The sequence below is a fragment of the Oncorhynchus gorbuscha genome, unplaced genomic scaffold (genome assembly GCF_021184085.1).
Source record: "Oncorhynchus gorbuscha isolate QuinsamMale2020 ecotype Even-year unplaced genomic scaffold, OgorEven_v1.0 Un_scaffold_844, whole genome shotgun sequence".
In the NCBI taxonomy this organism is placed as follows: domain Eukaryota; kingdom Metazoa; phylum Chordata; class Actinopteri; order Salmoniformes; family Salmonidae; genus Oncorhynchus; species Oncorhynchus gorbuscha.
Window position 1 is genome coordinate 240,129 of NW_025745836.1, and position 18,959 is coordinate 259,087.

Genomic DNA, 18,959 nt, shown 5'->3' on the forward strand with positions numbered 1-18,959 from the left:
TAGTCTTTTGAAATGGGAATTGAATGAACAACCAATCCATAGACAGTTTCACACCCAACTAGCTGTTTATTGGTTTCCATCCTTTTGAGGAAAATCCATGAGGCTTTGGCCCCTTGTGGGGTATGAGATCGTTGAGACAATTTGGTGAGTTCATTGATCAATAACAGTATTTTCTCTGAAAAGGAGGTAAAGGATGAGTGAATTATCTATTGGATTTCACATTTGCATTACAGCTCCAATTATGTGCTGATGTCATTGAATATTTAATTTAAACTTATTTATTCCCCAAACAATGATAGAATCATCCATAAATATCACCCATGAATTAATAAAACAAAGCAATGGACAAATGGCATATCTGCTCTCAAATGCATTACTCCTCCTGGTTCTATGTAGGAATATTCTTGATGACCAGTACCTCATTCATAGTTCCATGTACACTATACCTGCTGTCTAAAATGCTTTTAAAGGGAATTCAGTATAACAATATCCCTTGGTATGTCAATCAACACAGAGATCAACTCAAGTGAGGAGTGTGTAATTTGGGGGCAGACCACAGGCATGTTACATTACTACAGTAATACAGTGCCTTGCGAAAGTATTCGGCCCCCTTGAACTTTGCGACCTTTTGCCACATTTCAGGCTTCAAACATAAAGATATAAAACTGTATTTTTTGTGAAGAATCAACAACAAGTGGGACAAAATCATGAAGTGGAACGACATTTATTGGATATTTCTAACTTTTTTAACAAATCCAAAACTGAAAAATTGGGCGTGCAAAATTATTCAGCCCCCTTAAGTTAATACTTTGTAGCGCCACCTTTTGCTGCGATTACAGCTGTAAGTCGCTTGGGGTATGTCTCTATCAGTTTTGCACATCAAGAGACTGAACATTTTTCCCATTCCTCCTTGCAAAACAGCTCGAGCTCAGTGAGGTTGGATGGAGAGCATTTGTGAACAGCAGTTTTCAGTTCTTTCCACAGATTCTCGATTGGATTCAGGTCTGGACTTTGACTTGGTCATTCTAACACCTGGATATGTTTATTTTTGAACCATTCCATTGTAGATTTTGCTTTATGTTTTGGATCATTGTCTTGTTGGAAGACAATCTCCGTCCCAGTCTCCGGTCTTCTGCAGACTCCATCAGGTTTTCTTGGTGTGTTTAGGGTGATGAGCTGTGTTGCTTTTACGCCAAACATAACGTTTTGCATTGTTGCATTGTTACCGAAAAGTTCAATTTTGGTTTCATCTGACCAGAGCACCTTCTTCCACATGTTTGGTGTGTCTCCCAGGTGGCTTGTGGCAAACTTTAAACGACACTTTTTATGGATATCTTTAAGAAATGGCTTTCTTCTTGCCACTCTTCCATAAAGGCCAGATTTGTGCAATATACGACTGATTGTTGTCCTATGGACAGAGTCTCCCACCTCAGCTGTAGATCTCTGCAGTTCATCCAGAGTGATCATGGGCCTCTTGGCTGCATCTCTGATCAGTCTTCTCCTTGTATGAGCTGAAAGTTTAGAGGGATGGCCAGGTCTTGGTAGATTTGCAGTGGTCTGATACTCCTTCCATTTCAATATTATCGCTTGCACAGTGCTCCTTGGGATGTTTAAAGCTTGGGAAATCTTTGTGTCCAAATCCGCTTTAAACTTCTTCACAACAGTATCTCGGACCTGCCTGGTGTGTTCCTTGTTCATCATGATGCTCTCTGCGCTTTTAACAGACCTCTGAGACTATCACAGTGCAGGTGCATTTATACGGAGACTTGATTACACACAGGTGGATTGTATTTATCATCATTAGTCATTTAGGTCAACATTGGATCATTCAGAGAACCTCAGTGAACTTCTGTTGAGTTTTCTGCACTGAAAGTAAAGGGGCTGAATAATTGTGCACGCCAAATTTTTCAGTTTTTGATTTGTTAAAAAAGTTTGAAATATCCAATAAATGTCGTTCCACTTCATGATTGTGTCCCACTTGTTGTTGATTCTTCACAAAACAATACAGTTTTATATCTTTATGTTTGAAGCCTGAAATGTTGCAAAAGGTCGCAAAGTTCAAGGGGGCCGAATACTTTCGCAAGGCACTGTACATGTCATAACTGCTGATCAATTATGATTCATAGTAACTTTGCTGTCTGTCGAGTTTGCAGGTATAAAAAGTACTTGTTACTGTTGTCTGATCCTAGATCAGTGTCTGAAAGCAGAATTAAGCTGGAGTTTGGGAATGACATGTTTATTTTATTTGCTGCCCTGAGTACCCCACTGTGTGAGTGCATCCGTGTGTGTGTTTGAGCATGTATACGTGTGAGTGTGTGTGTAACAGTATAACTTTAGACCGTCCCCTCTGCTAACTAAGCTAGCGTTTCACATCCGTTACACTCACCCTCCTTTTCCGCAGCAACCAGTGATCCGGGTCAACAGCATCAATGTAACAGTATAACTTTAGACCGTCCCCTCGCCCATACCCGGGCGCGAACCAGGGACCCTCTGCACACATCAACAACAGTCACCCACAAAGTATCGTTACCCATCGCTCCATAACAGCCGCGGCCCTTGCAGAGCAAGGGGAACCACTACTTCAAGGTCTCAGAGCAAGTGACGTCATTCGAAACACTATTTGGCGCGCACCACCGCTAACTAAGCTAGCGTTTCACATCCGTTACATGTGTGCGTGCATGTGTATATGTGTGTGTGTGTGTGTGTGTGTGTGGTACTATAATGTTGTATTGTTGACTTCTGGAATGCTCTAATGCACTGTGAGGTGTGTGACCAGAGTGCTGGCAGATGAAGGTCTCAATGAGCTAATGAGGACAGTGGCTTTCTTCTCTCCTTAACCCCCCTCTCTTCATCACGCTCTCCTGCTGAGTTACCCAACCACTGTTCTTGGAAGCCTGTGTGCATTACCAATTTAATCTTATTCATTATTTGTCTTGATCCCTCTCACTGTCTCTCGCTTTCTCTCTCTCTCTCTCTCTCTCTCTCTCTCTCTCTCTCTCTCTCTCTCTTTATCTGTCTCACTCTCAATTCAAATAACTTCAATTCTCTCTCTCAGGTAAATGACACTCCCCCCACCTATTCAAAACCCATTGGATGAGAAGGTCAGAAGGGATGGACCTCTGAACTCATCATCCAATGTTCTGACCTTCTCATCCAATGGGTTTTCAGAAGGAGGCGAGGAGGTAGGAAGCCAGGAATAAAGGAAATACAATAGAGGTTCTATGCCTCCTCTCCTCTTCCATCTGTAAGCTTGTAGCCCCTCCAACTGCCACCCCTGTAGACCAGGCAGGACCAGAGGAGGAGAAATGTGTTGAGATGTGCTGTTACTTAGGCCAGGATTCAATCTGGACCATGGAAGATCCACGTTGTAGCGCGGTTGACATTTAAAGGTCATTTTAGATTGAGACACCATCTGCAGCGTTTACCTTGCATGTGATCTCCGATGCACTAACATTGGGAGATGGGATTAAAAGGGTGTCTTTGTCTGGGATTCTCCTCCTTAGCATGTCTGTGGTCTGTGACCCTATTAACCAAGGTGTTCATTCATTTACAGGACAGCCCTCCCACAAGCCTGTTAAAGGCTCACCCAGCCCAGCCTAGACCCACGCACAAATCCACTCACTCACTCACTCACTCACTCACTCACTCACTCACTCACTCACTCACTCAGCCACCCACTCATGCTCTCTACCTGTTTAAATGACAGTCATTTAAATTAGCCTCCGTAAATGTCGGCTCTTTTAATGCCAAGTTGTAACAGCAAATTGTTTAGCGAGCTGTCATTTGTTTTTATCGTACGCCAACTTGTTAAAACCTTTTTCTCTGTCTAGCGTGTAAAAGCACAGACGTGCTCATAGTAATGGCTGGAATGGTATCCAACACATCCAACATGTTTTCCATGTGTTTGATACCATTCCATTCACTCCATTCCAGACATTATTATGAGCCGTCCTCCCCTCAGCAGCCCCCTGTGATTGTAAAGACAAAAGCGGTCATGCAAACAGAGCAGGTTATTTCACTTACTTTCAGGGTCAAACGATTAACTCGGACATATGGCACAATACAACATACTCCTAGTTTGTTGTTGTAAAAACCTCTGGGATCTAAATACCTGGCTGTGAATGATTGTGGGAGCCCTGTGTAGATGGAGACAAACATGGGTTCAAGTAGTATTTGTTTTCTTCCAAATATTTTAGCTGCACTTGAATGAGCTTTCCTGACAACTCTGGGTCATTGGAATAGTGTCTGCAAACTGGCACTCCAGACAGGCTCAATTGAACGCTCACATTATTTGAAAGTACACCAATACTATATGAACCCAGGTCTGGATAGAATGGTGGTCTTTTAGGGCCCAGACAGGCCTTCAGGGGACAGCAGCAGCAGCACTCCTGTTATTGCCCTCCTCTCTGTTCACCGGCTCAGACAGACAGGAAAGGTCATCTGTGGCCTCAGCGGCTCCCTCCGCTCTGACAGATGCCTGTCTCTTTCATGTAAGAAAAATGACCACATGAATTACACTGGCAGGTGTGTTGGCAGGTGTGTGTGTGTGTCTTGCTCCCCTGCATTCACAGAGGTTTATGTAGGACAGCTGCCATGTTACAGGGGCTAGACATAGCTGGCTCCCACTGCATTTCTCCTCCATGGCTTTAACTGTATTTCCACAACCAGACACTGTCAAATTAAATAAATACTCTGTGGTCCAGTGATACAGCGTATTACTCCTCCCATGCTGATTCCAAGGCTGGTGCTACTGTAGGGAGGTCACAGAGATGTGATGCTGGTTCTCCTGTAGGGTCACAGAGACATGGTGCTGTTTCTCCTGTAGGGAGGTCACAGAGACATGGTGCTGTTTCTCCTGTAGGGAGGTCACAGAGACATGGTGCTGTTTCTCCTGTAGGGAGGTCACAGAGACATGGTGCTGTTTCTCCTGTAGGGAGGTCACAGAGACATGGTGCTGTTTCTCCTGTAGGGCGGTCACAGAGACATGGTGCTGTTTCTCCTGTAGGGAGGTCACAGAGACATGGTGCTGTTTCTGCTGTAGGGAGATTACAGAGACATGGTGCTGTTTCTCCTGTAGGGTGGTCACAGTAAAATGGTGTTGGTTCTCCTGTAAGGAGGTCACAGAGACATGGTGCAGTTTCCCTGTAGGGAGTTCACAGAGACATGTTGCTGGTTCTCCTGTAGGGTCAAGTGGCTCTCCTGTAGGGAGGTCACAGAGACATGGTGCTGGATATCCTATAGGGAGGTTACAGAGAAATGGTGCTGGATATCCTATAGGGGGGTCACAGAGAAATGGTGCTGGTTCTCCTGCTTTTAAAATGTTCAGTTTTGGTGGTCAAAGACCTGTAGCACCTACCAGAGGGTAGGGTCTGAATGAGGTAATTGGCTGGATGGGAGGGGTTGTTGTTGATGATTTCTTTCTGCACTTTGGAGGGGTGCTTGGTGTACAGACAGGTCATAGAGTGAAGGTCCCAGCCAGTGATCTTTGAGGCTTTCGACACAACCCTCTCTAGTCTGATATTTAAGGCTTTCGACACAACCCTCTCTAGTCTGATATTTAAGGCTTTCGACACAACCCTCTCTAGTCTGATATTTAAGGCTTTCGACACAACCCTCTCTAGAATTGTTAAGAATTTGTCAGGGTTATTGGTTGGCCAGTGATTATGACGGGCTCAGAGGGGTCTTTCTTATTCTGTAGTCTGTCTGTCTCTGTGGTTTATGAGGCGTGGAGCATGAGGTCGTTGTCCTTGCACCACATCACCACCCGAGCCACTTCACGGCGGTACTGTGTTAGCAGGCCTCTAGCAGGCCTCTGGTCAGAACAGTAGCATGCAGGGGAAAATATCTCAAACATGAGGATCGTACCTGTCCTTTATAGTTTGTAGAGCCTTGATCTACTGTCAATGGGAATGTTACTACTGCCATCGGAATGATGCTTCTACTGCCATCTGAATGATGCTTCTACTGCCATCTGATTGTTGTTACTACTGCCATCTGAATGTTGTTTACTGCCATATGAATGATGCTTCTACTGCCATATGAATGATGCTTCTACTGCCATCTGAATGTTGTTACTACTGCCATATGAATGATGCTTCTACTGCCATCTGAATGTTGTTACTACTGCCATCTGAATGTTGTTACTACTGCCATCTGAATGATGCTTCTACTGCCATATGAATGATGCTTCTACTGCCATCTGAATGTTGTTACTACTGCCATCTGAATGTTGTTACTACTGCCATCTGAATGATGCTTCTACTGCCATCTGAATGATGCTTCTACTGCCATCTGAATGATGCTTCTACTGCCATCTGAATGATGCTTCTACTGCCTTCTGAATGATGCTTCTACTGCCTTCTGAATGATGCTTCTACTGCCGTCTGAATGATGCTTCTACTGCCGTCTGAATGATGCTTCTACTGCCGTCTGAATGATGCTTCTACTGCCGTCTGAATGATGCTTCTACTGCCGTCTGAATGATGTTACTACTGCCATATGAATGATGCTTCTACTGCCATCTGAATGTTGTTACTACTGCCATCTGAATGTTGTTACTACTGCCGTCTGAATGATGCTTCTACTGCCGTCTGAATAATGCTTCTACTGCCATCTGAATGATGCTTCTACTGCCATCTGAATGATGCTTCTACTGCCGTCTGAATGATGCTTCTACTGCCGTCTGAATGATGCTTCTACTGCCGTCTGAATGTTGTTACTACTGCCGTCTGAATGATGTTACTACTGCCATCTGAATGATGCTTCTACTGCCACCCAAACCAAGTCTTTAATATGGGGGATGTGTATCACATCCCAGGTCCCCTAGACAACCCCTATCGTGACCTCTAGCCCCTGTCTGGCTGTCTGTCTGTGTAGAAGTAGATACAAGTGTTCCTTGTTTCCCACACACCCATTGAGCCTAACTTCACTGACAAACTGATGTCAATGTGTTTACAGAACAGAAGTAGATGTACCAATCACGCCCTTCTGTATGTCTCTTCTAGTCATTTTCACACTCTTGTCTTTTAGATTGTTTACAGAAGGAAGTGCTTGGCATTCTCTAATCTGGCATTGAGAGACCATGACTTGGCTTGGGTTTGTTAGCAGAGCATCATTCACAGTCCCAGTGCCTGTTTCACTCTAATTCATGCACTACTGAGATCCATTCTTCCCCCAATAAAAGACATTTAGTTGATTGTTCAGTCTGTTTTTGATTACATCCTTGTTGGTGAGCAGAACAGGACAACAGTCCAGCAGCCATCGCCTGAGGATTGGACAATGGGGCCGATGCTACATTTATAGGCCAGATTTCAAGCCAGTACAGTAACTGTTGTGGTTTTCAGTCAGTTGAACAATTATCATTGCGTTCTTCTGTTGTTTGCCCAGCTGTAATGCAGGGTGCAGAGAGAGAGAGGATATTGATGTCTTTGAAGTGCAAACAGAAGGTGACACTTGACCTCAGAGAGGGAGGTGGCATGGTGTGAATAGTGCAGAATCTCCTGCGTAACTATTCCAATTGGTCGGTGCTGAAGTGCTAAGCCTATCGGGAGTCTTTGTGCCGTATAAGGCTTGTGTTCCCCTGAGCATCCCCCACCTGTCAACTTGTTTTAAGAAACGCAAGTGTTGTTTGTGTGTGTGTGTTTAAGTGCTTACAGAGATAGTGTGATGGTAGTCTTGGATGTTAGCAGGAGCTGAAAGTGCAGTATGTCTGAGAGTATTGTTCTGGGGAGGGGGAGTATGTCTGACAGTATTGTTCTAGGAGGAGGAGGGGGAGTATGTCTGAGAGTATTGTTCTAGGAAGGGGGAGGGGCAGTATTTCTGAGAGTATTGTTCTAGGAAGGGGGAGGGGCAGTATATCTGAGAGTATTGTTCTAGGAAGGGGGATGGGCAGGTGGGCAGTATGTCTGAGAGTATTGTTCTAGGAAGGGGGGGGGGGCAGGTCGACAGATTCAGAACACCCAATAATACTTTCACTTCACCACTTACATTAGTGATCCAAGAAAAGAATGTGCGTGTGCGTGTGTGCTTACGTGCATGCACATTCACGTGTGTGTGCTTTCGTGTGTGTGTGTGTGTGTGTTTTTGTGTGTGTGTGTTTTCGTGTGTGTGTTTTCCAAGGGGGCCACCTGATCATATAACATCAAAGGCTGAAGAGCCGTCTGCCTCCTGTAGTCATTAAGCCCCTACGAGAGGCAGTAAATCAGCCCTGCGTCTGCAGCAGCTGCTCTGATCACCTATTAAAACTTCCAGAATGTGTGTGAGGACAGAGTGCTGTCTTGTAAGCCGATACCATTGGACAGACCACTGATAAAGGCCATCTTAAACCCAGTACTCCGGCTCTGTGGTTTGGATACCAAAGGAAGTGAGAATCCGGGGGGTAGCGAGGAGGGGGGAAGTGGAGATGGAGAGGCGCTATCATTATGGACAACTGCCCCAGGCAGTTTAAGACAGATATGAAGCTGTGGGTGTATTTATGAACGTTAAGCCACTGGACTCTCTGAGCCAAAGCCTTATATCCCCCAGGTGTTTGGTGTGTTTACATTTGAATGCATTCAACGTGGTGGTAGTGGACTTCCTAGGCGAATGCCTGCAAGATCGTCAACCAGGAAGACTGAGATATAAGTTTCTCTCACATATGACAGATCGTGTTACTCTGATAGGGAAAGAGAAGAGGACATGTTGGCCATATAAAAGAGGTATTCTGTGATTGTCACGGTTGTCGTAAGAACGGGATCAAGGCGCAGCGGATGTTGAGTTCCACCTATTTATTTCAGAGTGAAACTTAAGCAGAAACAATAAATCAATAACGAAACGTGACTACTTGATGCACAAACACAAAACAATATCCCACAAACACAGGTGGTAAAAATATCTACAGAAATATGTTCCCCAATTAGAGACAATGATTACCAGCTGCCTCTAATTGGGAACCATACAAAACACCAACATAGAAACTATAAACTAGAACACAGAAATGTTACACCAGAATACCCCCTAGTCACGCCCTGACCTACTACACCATAGAGAAACAAGGGCTCTCTATGGTCAGGTCGTGACAGTGATAGGAAAGAAAAGAGGACATGTTAGCCAAAACACTGCAGATAATACTTGGACTCTCCCTGAATTGACATGAATTGATCCTGTATGTGAATGGACAAAAGGATCAATAACAAATCAAAGAGAACGTTAAGACACTGGCCTCAACCGCTCTTCATTGCTCGGGTTTTGTGTCCTAGGTGATCTTGACCACAGCCCTGTTTCTGATCAGACCAGAGGAACATAAACAGTATTAAAATGAATACCAGTCATGAGTTGACGGGAGCAGTCAGACCAGAGAAAATACTCCCCACTCAGGAGCGTCTCCATGGAGACCAAACAGGGCATGAAGTGAATTCTCTGTGTGGATCAGACAGCTGAATTAGACAATTGAAGTTACATTTTCTCTTTCTTCCTTTCTTTCTCTCTCTAAAACCCTTCTCCCCTTCTCTATTTATCACCTCTGTCTCTCTGTCCCGCTCTACTCCTCTGAATTGGGTGGTAAGGGCTAGAATAGAAATCCCTCCCATAACCTTTTTTTCTTCACTCAAACTACAATCCCCTTGACTGTACAATTACATACATTGCAAATGGCTAGCTAGTTAGCGGTGCCTGCTACTAGAGTTTCAATCAGTGACGTCACTCGCTCTGAGACCTTGAAGTATTTGTTTCCCTTTAACTGTAAGGATTGTGGCTTGTGTGGAGAGATGGGTAACGATGCTTGGCGGGTGTGTTCAGAGGGTCCCTGGATGGAGCCCAGGTCGGGGCGAGGGACAGGATTAACACTGTTACATGACAATGGCTTTACCTTCTGCACCAGGTGCAGTTTGTGCTTTGAGTTTCACTATAACCCTGTGGATTTGTTTTAAGGAAATGAAAGATGTCTCCAAAATGTCTGATCAAAGGAGTGCTTTGTGGCCCAGGGGCTTTTACTGTGATGATATGTGAGGGTGTCAGTCATAGTGGATGACTCAGTGTTCTGTCAGTATATTTTATAATGCTGAATATAAACGGAGAGTCACACAGTGGAGGATATACACACACACACACACACAGTGGAGGACGTGTTTAGGGGCCTTGGCAGCGGGCGCTGGAGGCTTGGCAGCTGGGCAGACTCTTTTATACCCTGGAATGACTGGCAGTTTGACCCACACATTCACACAACTCAGACAGAGGGGTTTGAAAGGAGAGAGCCAATAGATATCCTCTGTCTGTGAGTGAGTGTGTGTATTCAGGGTATTGGGTAGCCTGACTGTGCTAGTCTCTACTTTGTCTCTGTCCCTGCATGAACAGGTGTGTGTGTGTGTGTGTGTGTGTGTGTGTGTGTGTGTGTGTGTGTGTGTGTGTGTGTGTGTGTGTGTGTGTGTGTGTGTGTGTGTGTGTGTGTGTGTGTGTGTGTGTGTGTGTGTGTGTGTGTGTGTGTGTGTGTGTGTGTGTTGTGTATTCAGGGTATTCAGGGTATTCAGGGTATTGGGTAGCCTGACTGTGCTAGTCTCTTCTTTGTCTCTGGCCCTGCATGAACAGGTGTGTGTATTCAGGGTATTGGGTAGCCTGACTGTGCTAGTCTCTTCTTTGTCTCTGGCCCTGCATGAACAGGTGTGTGTATTCAGGGTATTGGGTAGCCTGACTGTGCTAGTCTCTTCTTTGTCTCTGGCCCTGCATGAACAGGTGTGTGCAATAGGACACTAGCATGCCTCAGATCCTCCTCTCTCGCCTGGCTGACTCATCTCATCTGTTTCTCAGTGCTATTTCCCACAATTCAACCCATGTTTGTTGCTGTAGAGCAAATACTCAGAGAGAGAGAGAGAGAGAGAGAGAGAGAGAGAGAGAATCAAGGAAACTGTGTTTTTCTAGCTACCTCCACAGCTGAGGTCATGTATTTAATATCAGACTGCAACAATTAATTAACAACATTATTGAGTATTGTTGCCTACTTTGTTCTGAAGTGTCCCCCCTGCTACTACAGTGCCTTGCGAAAGTATTCGGCCCCCTTGAACTTTGCGACCTTTTGCCACATTTCAGGCTTCAAACATAAAGATATAAAACTGTATTTTTTTGTGAAGAATCAACAACAAGTGGGACACAATCATGAAGTGGAACGACATTTATTGGATATTTCAAACTTTTTTAACAAATCAGAAACTGAAAAATTGGGCGTGCAAAAAAAAGCATTAAACATTTATGGCAATTTAGCTTGCACTTGCTAGCTAATTTGTCCTATTTAGCTAGCTTGCTGTTGCTAGATAATTTGTCCTCGGATATAAACATTAGGTTGTTATTTTACCTGAAATGCACAAGGTTCTCTACTCCGACAATTAATCAACAAATAAAAACGGTCAACCGAATCTTTTCTTGTCATCTCTCCTCCTTCCAGGCTTTTTCATTGTTTAACTTATATGGTGATTGACATCTAAACTTTCATAGTATTACCACGACAACTGGCAACAGTTTGTCTTTCAATCACCCACGTGGATATAACCAATGAGGAGATGGCACGTGGGTACTCGCAGGACTTGCAGCGCGATCTTTGTCAGAAATAGGAATGACTTCTATTTTAGCCCAACGCTCGTGTCTGCGTTGTAGTCAGGTTATGAGACTGCATTTTCGGCAGTTCTTACTTTCACCACTAGAGGCCATTTTCTAAAGGTCTCTACTCCCAAAGTTGTTGACTGTTTTTGTGTTTGCCAGTACACCTGGACCCAGTGTGATTTGGCTCTCGCTCCTGAGGACATATGATGGGACTGCTGCCAGGTGCCAGGGGTTCCTGATGCAGGAGGGAGGGTCATGAGGAGAGAATTAGTCTCTTCCTGATTGATCCTCCTGCGTTTCCTGTGGTGTTGGGCCTTCCCTGTTTGGCCTATCATGACACCACTATTTCGTGGTAACAGAGGGCTCTCAAGGGATGGTCACGTAAGTGCTTAGGGAGGTGTCTAGATGTTTCCATTGGTGCTAATAAGGTGGAGAGTCCAGACCAGGTCTCCACCGTGCACATCCCCTCTGAATATGCCGATGGCTCTGAACGAACTTTATTTAACCCTTTGCAAACTGGAAACCATTTATCCGGAGGCTGCATTCATTGTAGCTGGGGATTTTAACAAGGCTAATCTGAAAACAAGACTCCCTAAATTTTATCAGCATATCGATTGCGCAACCAGGGGTGGAAAAACCTTGGATCATTGTTACTCTAACTTCCGCGACGCATATAAGGCCCTGCCCCGCCCCCCCTTTCGGAAAAGCTGACCACGACTCCATTTTGCTGATCCCTGCCTACAGACAGAAACTAAAACTAGAGGTTCCCACACTGAGGTCTGTCCAACGCTGGTCCGACCAAGCTGACTCCACACTCCAAGACTGCTTCCATCACGTGGACTGGGATATGTTTCGTATTGTGTCAGATAACAACATTGACGAATACGCTGATTCGGTGTGCGAGTTCATTAGAACGTGCGTTGAAGATGTCGTTCCTATAGCAACGATTAAAACATTCCCTAACCATAAACCGTGGATTGATGGCAGCATTCGTGTGAAACTGAAAGCGTGAACCACTGCTTTTAACATTTACTTTTACATTTAAGTCATTTAGCAGACGCTCTTATCCAGAGCGACTTACAAATTGGTGCATTCACCTTATGACATCCAGTGGAACAGCCACTTTACAATAGTGCATCTAAATCTATTAAGGGGGGGTGAGAAGGATTACTTTATCCTATCCTAGGTATTCCTTTAATCAGGGCAAGGTGTCTGGTAACATGACCGAATACAAACAGTGCAGCTATTCCCTCCGCAAGGCTATTAAACAAGCTAAGCGTCAGTACAGAGACAAAGTAGAATCTCAATTCAACGGCTCAGACACAAGAGGCATGTGGCAGGGTCTACAGTCAATCACGGACTACTGGAAGAAATCCAGCCCAGTCACGGACCAGGATGTCTTGCTCCCAGGCAGACTAAATAACTTTTTTGCCCGCTTTGAGGACAATACAGTGCCACTGACACGGCCTGCAACGAAAACATGCGGTCTCTCCTTCACTGCAGCCGAGGTGAGTAAGACATTTAAACGTGTTAACCCTCGCAAGGCTGCAGGCCCAGACGGCATCCCCAGCCGCGCCCTCAGAGCATGCGCAGACCAGCTGACCGGTGTGTTTACGGACATATTCAATCAATCCCTATACCAGTCTGCTGTTCCCACATGCTTCAAGAGGGCCACCATTGTTCCTGTTCCCAAGAAAGCTGAGGTAACTGAGCTAAACGACTACCGCCCCGTAGCACTCACTTCCGTCATCATGAAGTGCTTTGAGAGACTAGTCAAGGACCATATCACCTCCACCCTACCTGACACCCTAGACCCACTCCAATTTGCTTACCGCCCAAATAGGTCCACAGACAATGCAATCTCAACCACACTGCACACTGCCCTAACCCATCTGGACAAGAGGAATACCTATGTGAGAATGCTGTTCATCGACTACAGCTCGGCATTCAACACCATAGTACCCTCCAAGCTCGTCATCAAGCTCGAGACCCTGGGTCTCGACCCCGCCCTGTGCAACTGGGTACTGGACTTCCTGACGGGCCGGTAACAACATCTCCTCCCCGCTGATCCTCAACACTGGGGCCCCACAAGGGCACGTTCTGAGCCCTCTCCTGTACTCCCTGTTCACCCACGACTGCGTGGCCACGCACACCTCCAACTCAATCATCAAGTTTGCGGACGACACAACAGTGGTAGGCTTGATTACCAACAACGACGAGACGGCCTACAGGGAGGAGGTGAGGGCCCTCGGAGTGTGGTGTCAGGAAAATAACCTCACACTCAACGTCAACAAAACTAAGGAGATGATTGTGGACTTCAGGAAACAGCAGAGGGAACACCCCCCTATCCACATCGATGGAACAGTAGTGGAGAGGGTAGCAAGTTTTAAGTTCCTCGGCATACACATCACAGACAAACTGAATTGGTCCACTCACACAGACAGCATCGTGAAGAAGGCGCAGCAGCGCCTCTTCAACCTCAGGAGGCTGAAGAAATTCTGCTTGTCACCAAAAGCACTCACAAACTTCTACAGATGCACAATCGAGAGCATCCTGGCGGGCTGTATCACCACCTGGTACGGCAACTGCTCCGCCCTCAACCGTAAGGCTCTCCAGAGGGTAGTGAGGTCTGCACAACGCATCACCGGGGGCAAACTACCTGCCCTCCAGGACACCTACACCACCCAATGTTACAGGAAGGCCATAAAGATCATCAAGGACATCAACCACCCGAGCCACTGCCTGTTCACCCTGCTATCATCCAGAAGGCGAGGCCAGTACAGGTGCATCAAAGCTGGGACCGAGAGACTGAAAAACAGCTTCTATCTCAAGGCCATCAGACTGTTAAACAGCCACTAACATTGAGTGGATGCTGCCAATACACTGACACTGACTCAACTCCAGCCACTTTAATAATGGGAATTGATGGGAAATGATGTAAATATATCACTAGCCACTTTAAACAATGCTACCTTATATAATGTTACTTACCCTACATTATTCATCTCATATGCATACGTATATACTGTACTCTATATCATCGACTGCATCCTTATGTAATACATGTATCACTAGCCACTTTAACTATGCCACTTTGTTTACATACTCATCTCATATGTATATACTGTACTTGATACCATCTACTGTATCTTGCCTATGCTGCTCTGTACCATCACTCATTCATATATCCTTATGTACATATTCTTTATCCCCTTACACTGTGTATAAGACAGTAGTTTTGGAATTGTTAGTTAGATTACTTGTTGGTTATTACTGCATTGTCGGAACTAGAAGCACAAGCATTTCACTACACTCACATTAACATCTGCTATCCATGTGTATGTGACAAATCAAATTTGATTTGATTTGGCTCTCGCCGTGTGTAAGAAGAAGGCGAGTCAACTACCACCTCATCGACGGGGGGATTGTGTGATTAATCTCTTGGTAGATGCAGCACTTCCCATGAGTCACATGTATCCCCTGTCACAGGAGGAGATGGCGGCTATGGAAACATATGTCTCCGAATCTCTGGGTCAGGGATACATTCGGCCTTCCACTTCACCTGCCTCCTCGAGTCTATTTTGTGAAGAAGAAGGACGGTGGTTTACACCCGTGTATTGACTATCACTATGAGTACCTCTTCATGCCCTACGGGGTGATGAATGCTCCATCGGTCTTCCAAGCCTTTGTAGATGAGATTTTCAGGGACCGACACGGTCAGGGTGTAGTGGTGTATATCGAAGACATTCTGATATACTCCGCTACACGCACCGAGCATGTGTCCCTGGTGTGCAAGGTGCTTAGTTGACTGTTGGAGCATGACCTGTATGTTCTTTCAACAGTCCGTCTCCTTCCTAGGGTACCGCCTTTCTACGTCAGGGGTGGAGAAGGAAAGTGACCGCAATTCAGCCATGCGAAATTGGCCGACTCCAACCACGGTAAAGGAGGTGCAGCGGTTCTTAGGGTTTGCCAACTACTACCCGAGGTTTATCCGGGGCTTTGGTCAGGTAGCGGCTCCCATTACCTCACTGCTTAAGGGGGGACCGGTGCGACTGCAGTGGTTGGCTGGGGCGGACAGGGCTTTTGGTCACCTGATGGCTCTGTTTAACCAGGCTCCCGTGCTGGCTCATCCCGATCCCTCCTTGGCATTTATAGTGGAGGTGGAGGTATCTGAGGCTAAGATGGGTGCTGTGCTCTCTCAGCGCTCGGGTACGCCACCCAAACTCCACCCTCGTGCTTTCATTTCGAAGAAGCTCAGCTCAGTGGAGCAAAACTATGATGTTGGGGACCGGGAGCTACTGGCTGTCGTAAAGGCTCTGAAAGCGTGGAGGCATTGGCTTGAGGGGGCTAAACACCCTTTCCTCATCTGGACTGACCACCGCAATCTGGAGTACATCCGGGCGGCGAGGAGACTGAACCCTCGCCAGGCAAGGTGGACCATGTATTTCACCCGTTTTTGTTTTCACCCTGTCCTACAGACCAGTTTCCCAGAACGTGAAGGCAGACACACTGTCCCGGATGTATGAGACAGAGGAGCGGTCCATGGAACCCACTCCCATACTTCCTGGTGGCACCGGTGGTGTGGGAGCTAGACATAGACATCGAGCGGGCATTACATACAGAGCCCACTCCAACCCAGTGTCCAGCTGGGCGGCTGTATGTTCCATCTGCTGTCCGCGACTGTTTGCTCTATTTGGTCCACACGTCCCCCTCCTCTGGTCACCCTGGCATCGGTAGGACGGTGCGCTGTCTTAGTGGGATGTACTGGTGGCCCACTTTAGCTAAGGACGTGAGGGTTTATGTTTCTTCCTGCTCGGTGTGTTCCCAGTGCAAGGCACCTAGACACCTGCCCAGAGGGAAATTACAAACCCTACCTGTTCCACAACGGCCGTGGATCTTCCTCCGTCACAAGGCAACACCACGATCCTGGTCGTTGTGGATCGGTTTTCTTAGTCCTGCCGTCTCCTTCCTTTGCACGGTCTCCCTACGGCTCCACAGACTGTGGAGGCCCTGTTCACCCATGTCTTCCGGCACTACGGGGTGCCTGAGGATATAGTTTCTGATCGGGGTCCCCAGTTCACGTCTAGGGTCTGGAGGGCGTTTATGGAACGTCTGGGGGTCTCGGTCAGCCTCACATCAGGTTTTCACCCCGAGAGTAAAGGGCAGGTGGAGAGAGTTAACCAGGATGTGGGTAGGTTTCTGCAGTCCTATTGCCAGCACCGGCCGGGGGAGTGGGCGGCTTTCATCCCTTGGGCAGAGATGGCCCAAAACTCCCTTCGCCACTCCTCCACTAACCTATAATTTGGTCCTGGCACCACCTGCGGTAGATGAATGGTTTCAGCGGTCGGAGGAGACATGGGACGCTGCCCATGTCCACCTGCAACGGGCCATCAGGCGGCAGAAGGCGAGCGCCAACCACCACCGCAGTGAGGCCCCGGTTTATGCATCAGGGGACCGGGTCTGGCTCTCGACCCGAAACCTGCCCCTTCGCCTGCCCTGCCGGAAGCTGAGTCCGCAGTTTGTGGGGCCATTGAAATTCCTAAGGAGACTGAACGAGGTATGTTACAGGTTACAGCTCCCCCTGATTACCGTATTAACCCCTGGTTTCATGCGTCTCTCCTCAGGCCGGTGATGGCTGGTCCACTCCAGGAGTCTGAGGTGCAGGAGGTTCCTCCGCCCCCTCTGGACATCGACAGGGCCCAGGCGTATACTGTTCGAGCCATCATGGACTCAAGGCGTCGGGCAAGGGGCCTTCCGTACCTCGTGGAGTGGGAGGGGTACAGTCCGGAGGAGAGATGCTGGGTGCCGGTGGAGGACATCCTAGACCCTTCGTTACTGCGGGAATTTCACCGTCTCCACCCGGATCGTCCTGCGCCTCGTCCTTCGGGTCGTCCCCGAGGCCGGTGTCGGTGCGCTGCTGGAGCCGCGCGTCAAGGGGGGGGGGGGGGGGGGGGGGGGTACTGTCACGACTTCCGCCGAAGTTGGTGCCTCTCCTAGTTCGGGCGGCTTTCGGCGGTCGATATCACCGGTTTTCTAGCCGCCACCGATCTACGTTTCATTGTCCATTTGTTTTGTCTATATTGTACACACCTGGTTTCCATGACATTATTAGTTATTCCTTATTTAAGCCTCTGGTTCCCACATGGTTTTGTGCATGTTTGTTCTGTGTTTAGCTGTCTCTACTATTTTGTAAGCTGGTTGTTTTCACTGCGTGGAATTTATTTTGTTGTCGTCTTGAGTAAAAGTCCGTTATTACTCATCCTCTGTGTCCTGCGCCTGACTCCGTCCCACCTGCTGCACATCGACCTTTTACAGTGTGAGAGTTATTGTTACACACACACACACACAACCCAAGAGCACAAACACATGCATGCAAGGGTCGCACACACACGTGTGCACATTCTATGCACGCACAAAATCACACACACTCACTCACACATGCAAGCACTCCCTCACATAAATATGTAAACATGCTTACACACAAACAGGCCCCTACAATATTCCCATGCCCCCCCAGACAGAAGCCATTGTATTGTGATTAATGAGGTGTCTCCTGTCCCCGTTGCTACTCAGGGTGATGGTGGCCTTTCTCTCAGATTTCCTCCTCTCCTCCTGACCCAGCAACCAGCTGTGTGTGTGTGTGTGTGTGTGTGTGTGTGTGTGTGTGTGTGTGTGTGTGTGTGTGTGTGTGTGTGTGTGTGTGTGTGTGTGTGTGTGTGTGTGTGTGTGTGTGTGTGTGTGTGTGTGTGTTAAGGGGGTGGTTTGTGTGTGTGTGTTAAGGGGGTGGTTTGTGTGTGTGTGTTAGGGGGTGGTTTGTGTGTGTGTGTGTGTGTGTGTGTGTTAAGGGGGTGGTGTTAAAGGGGGGGGGGTGTGTGTGTGTGTGTTAAAGGGGGAGGGCGTAGTGTGTGTGTGAGGCAGTGCGCTGTGTGTGTCTGTACGTGTGCTGTGTGCGCATGTGTGTGTGATGAGGAGGAGGAAAAGGGCGGTTGAATACACGGAGGGGGAGAACTCCCACACGAGGAGACTATTCATAGTGTAGTATGGTCTGCATGTCCCTGACCCACTCTGTTACTGTAATAACTTGACTGTCCGACTCTGTTGACTCAGTGTGGAGACAGTGGCCTTGTTCCTATACCTTCAAGATCAGGGCTCTACAAACCTGTTCCTGGAGAGCTACCGGCCTGTGGGTTTTCGCTCCAACCCTAATCTAGCACACCTGTGTGTATGTGTGTTAAAGGGGGGGGGGCGTATTGTGTGTGTGTGTGTGTGTGTGTGTGTGTGTGTGAGGCAGTGCGCTGTGCTGCGGTAACAGTACCAGCCGTGCCAGCACACGCAGGCAGTTATCGGGAGAGCTGGGAGCTTCATGAGAGCCCTGTGTGGGTTACAGCAGCCCA

General features: G+C 47.2%; 1 protein-coding gene across 1 annotated transcript; it reads left to right on the forward strand.

Moving 5' to 3' along the window:
* The first annotated feature begins 21 nt into the window (after nt 1–21).
* LOC124020519 (chromobox protein homolog 2-like) lies at nt 22–18,181 on the forward strand. Its single transcript, XM_046335757.1, has 3 exons — nt 22–144; nt 17,190–17,468; nt 18,139–18,181. The coding sequence occupies exons 1-3, from the start codon at nt 98–100 to the stop codon at nt 18,179–18,181; spliced, it is 369 nt and encodes a 122-aa protein (XP_046191713.1). The 5' UTR covers nt 22–97.
* Nucleotides 18,182–18,959: the final 778 nt, after the last annotated feature.

Excerpts from the sequence above, each read along its gene's own strand:
- LOC124020519 (XM_046335757.1), top strand. The coding sequence starts at position 98 with ATGAGGCTTTGGCCCCTTGTGGGGTATGAGATCGTTGAGACAATTTG. Across the intron at positions 145-17,189 it reads GAGATCGTTGAGACAATTTG|GCCGGTGATGGCTGGTCCAC; the intron begins GTGAGTTCATTG and ends GTCTCTCCTCAG. Across the intron at positions 17,469-18,138 it reads TCGGGTCGTCCCCGAGGCCG|GGTGATGGTGGCCTTTCTCT; the intron begins GTGTCGGTGCGC and ends GTTGCTACTCAG.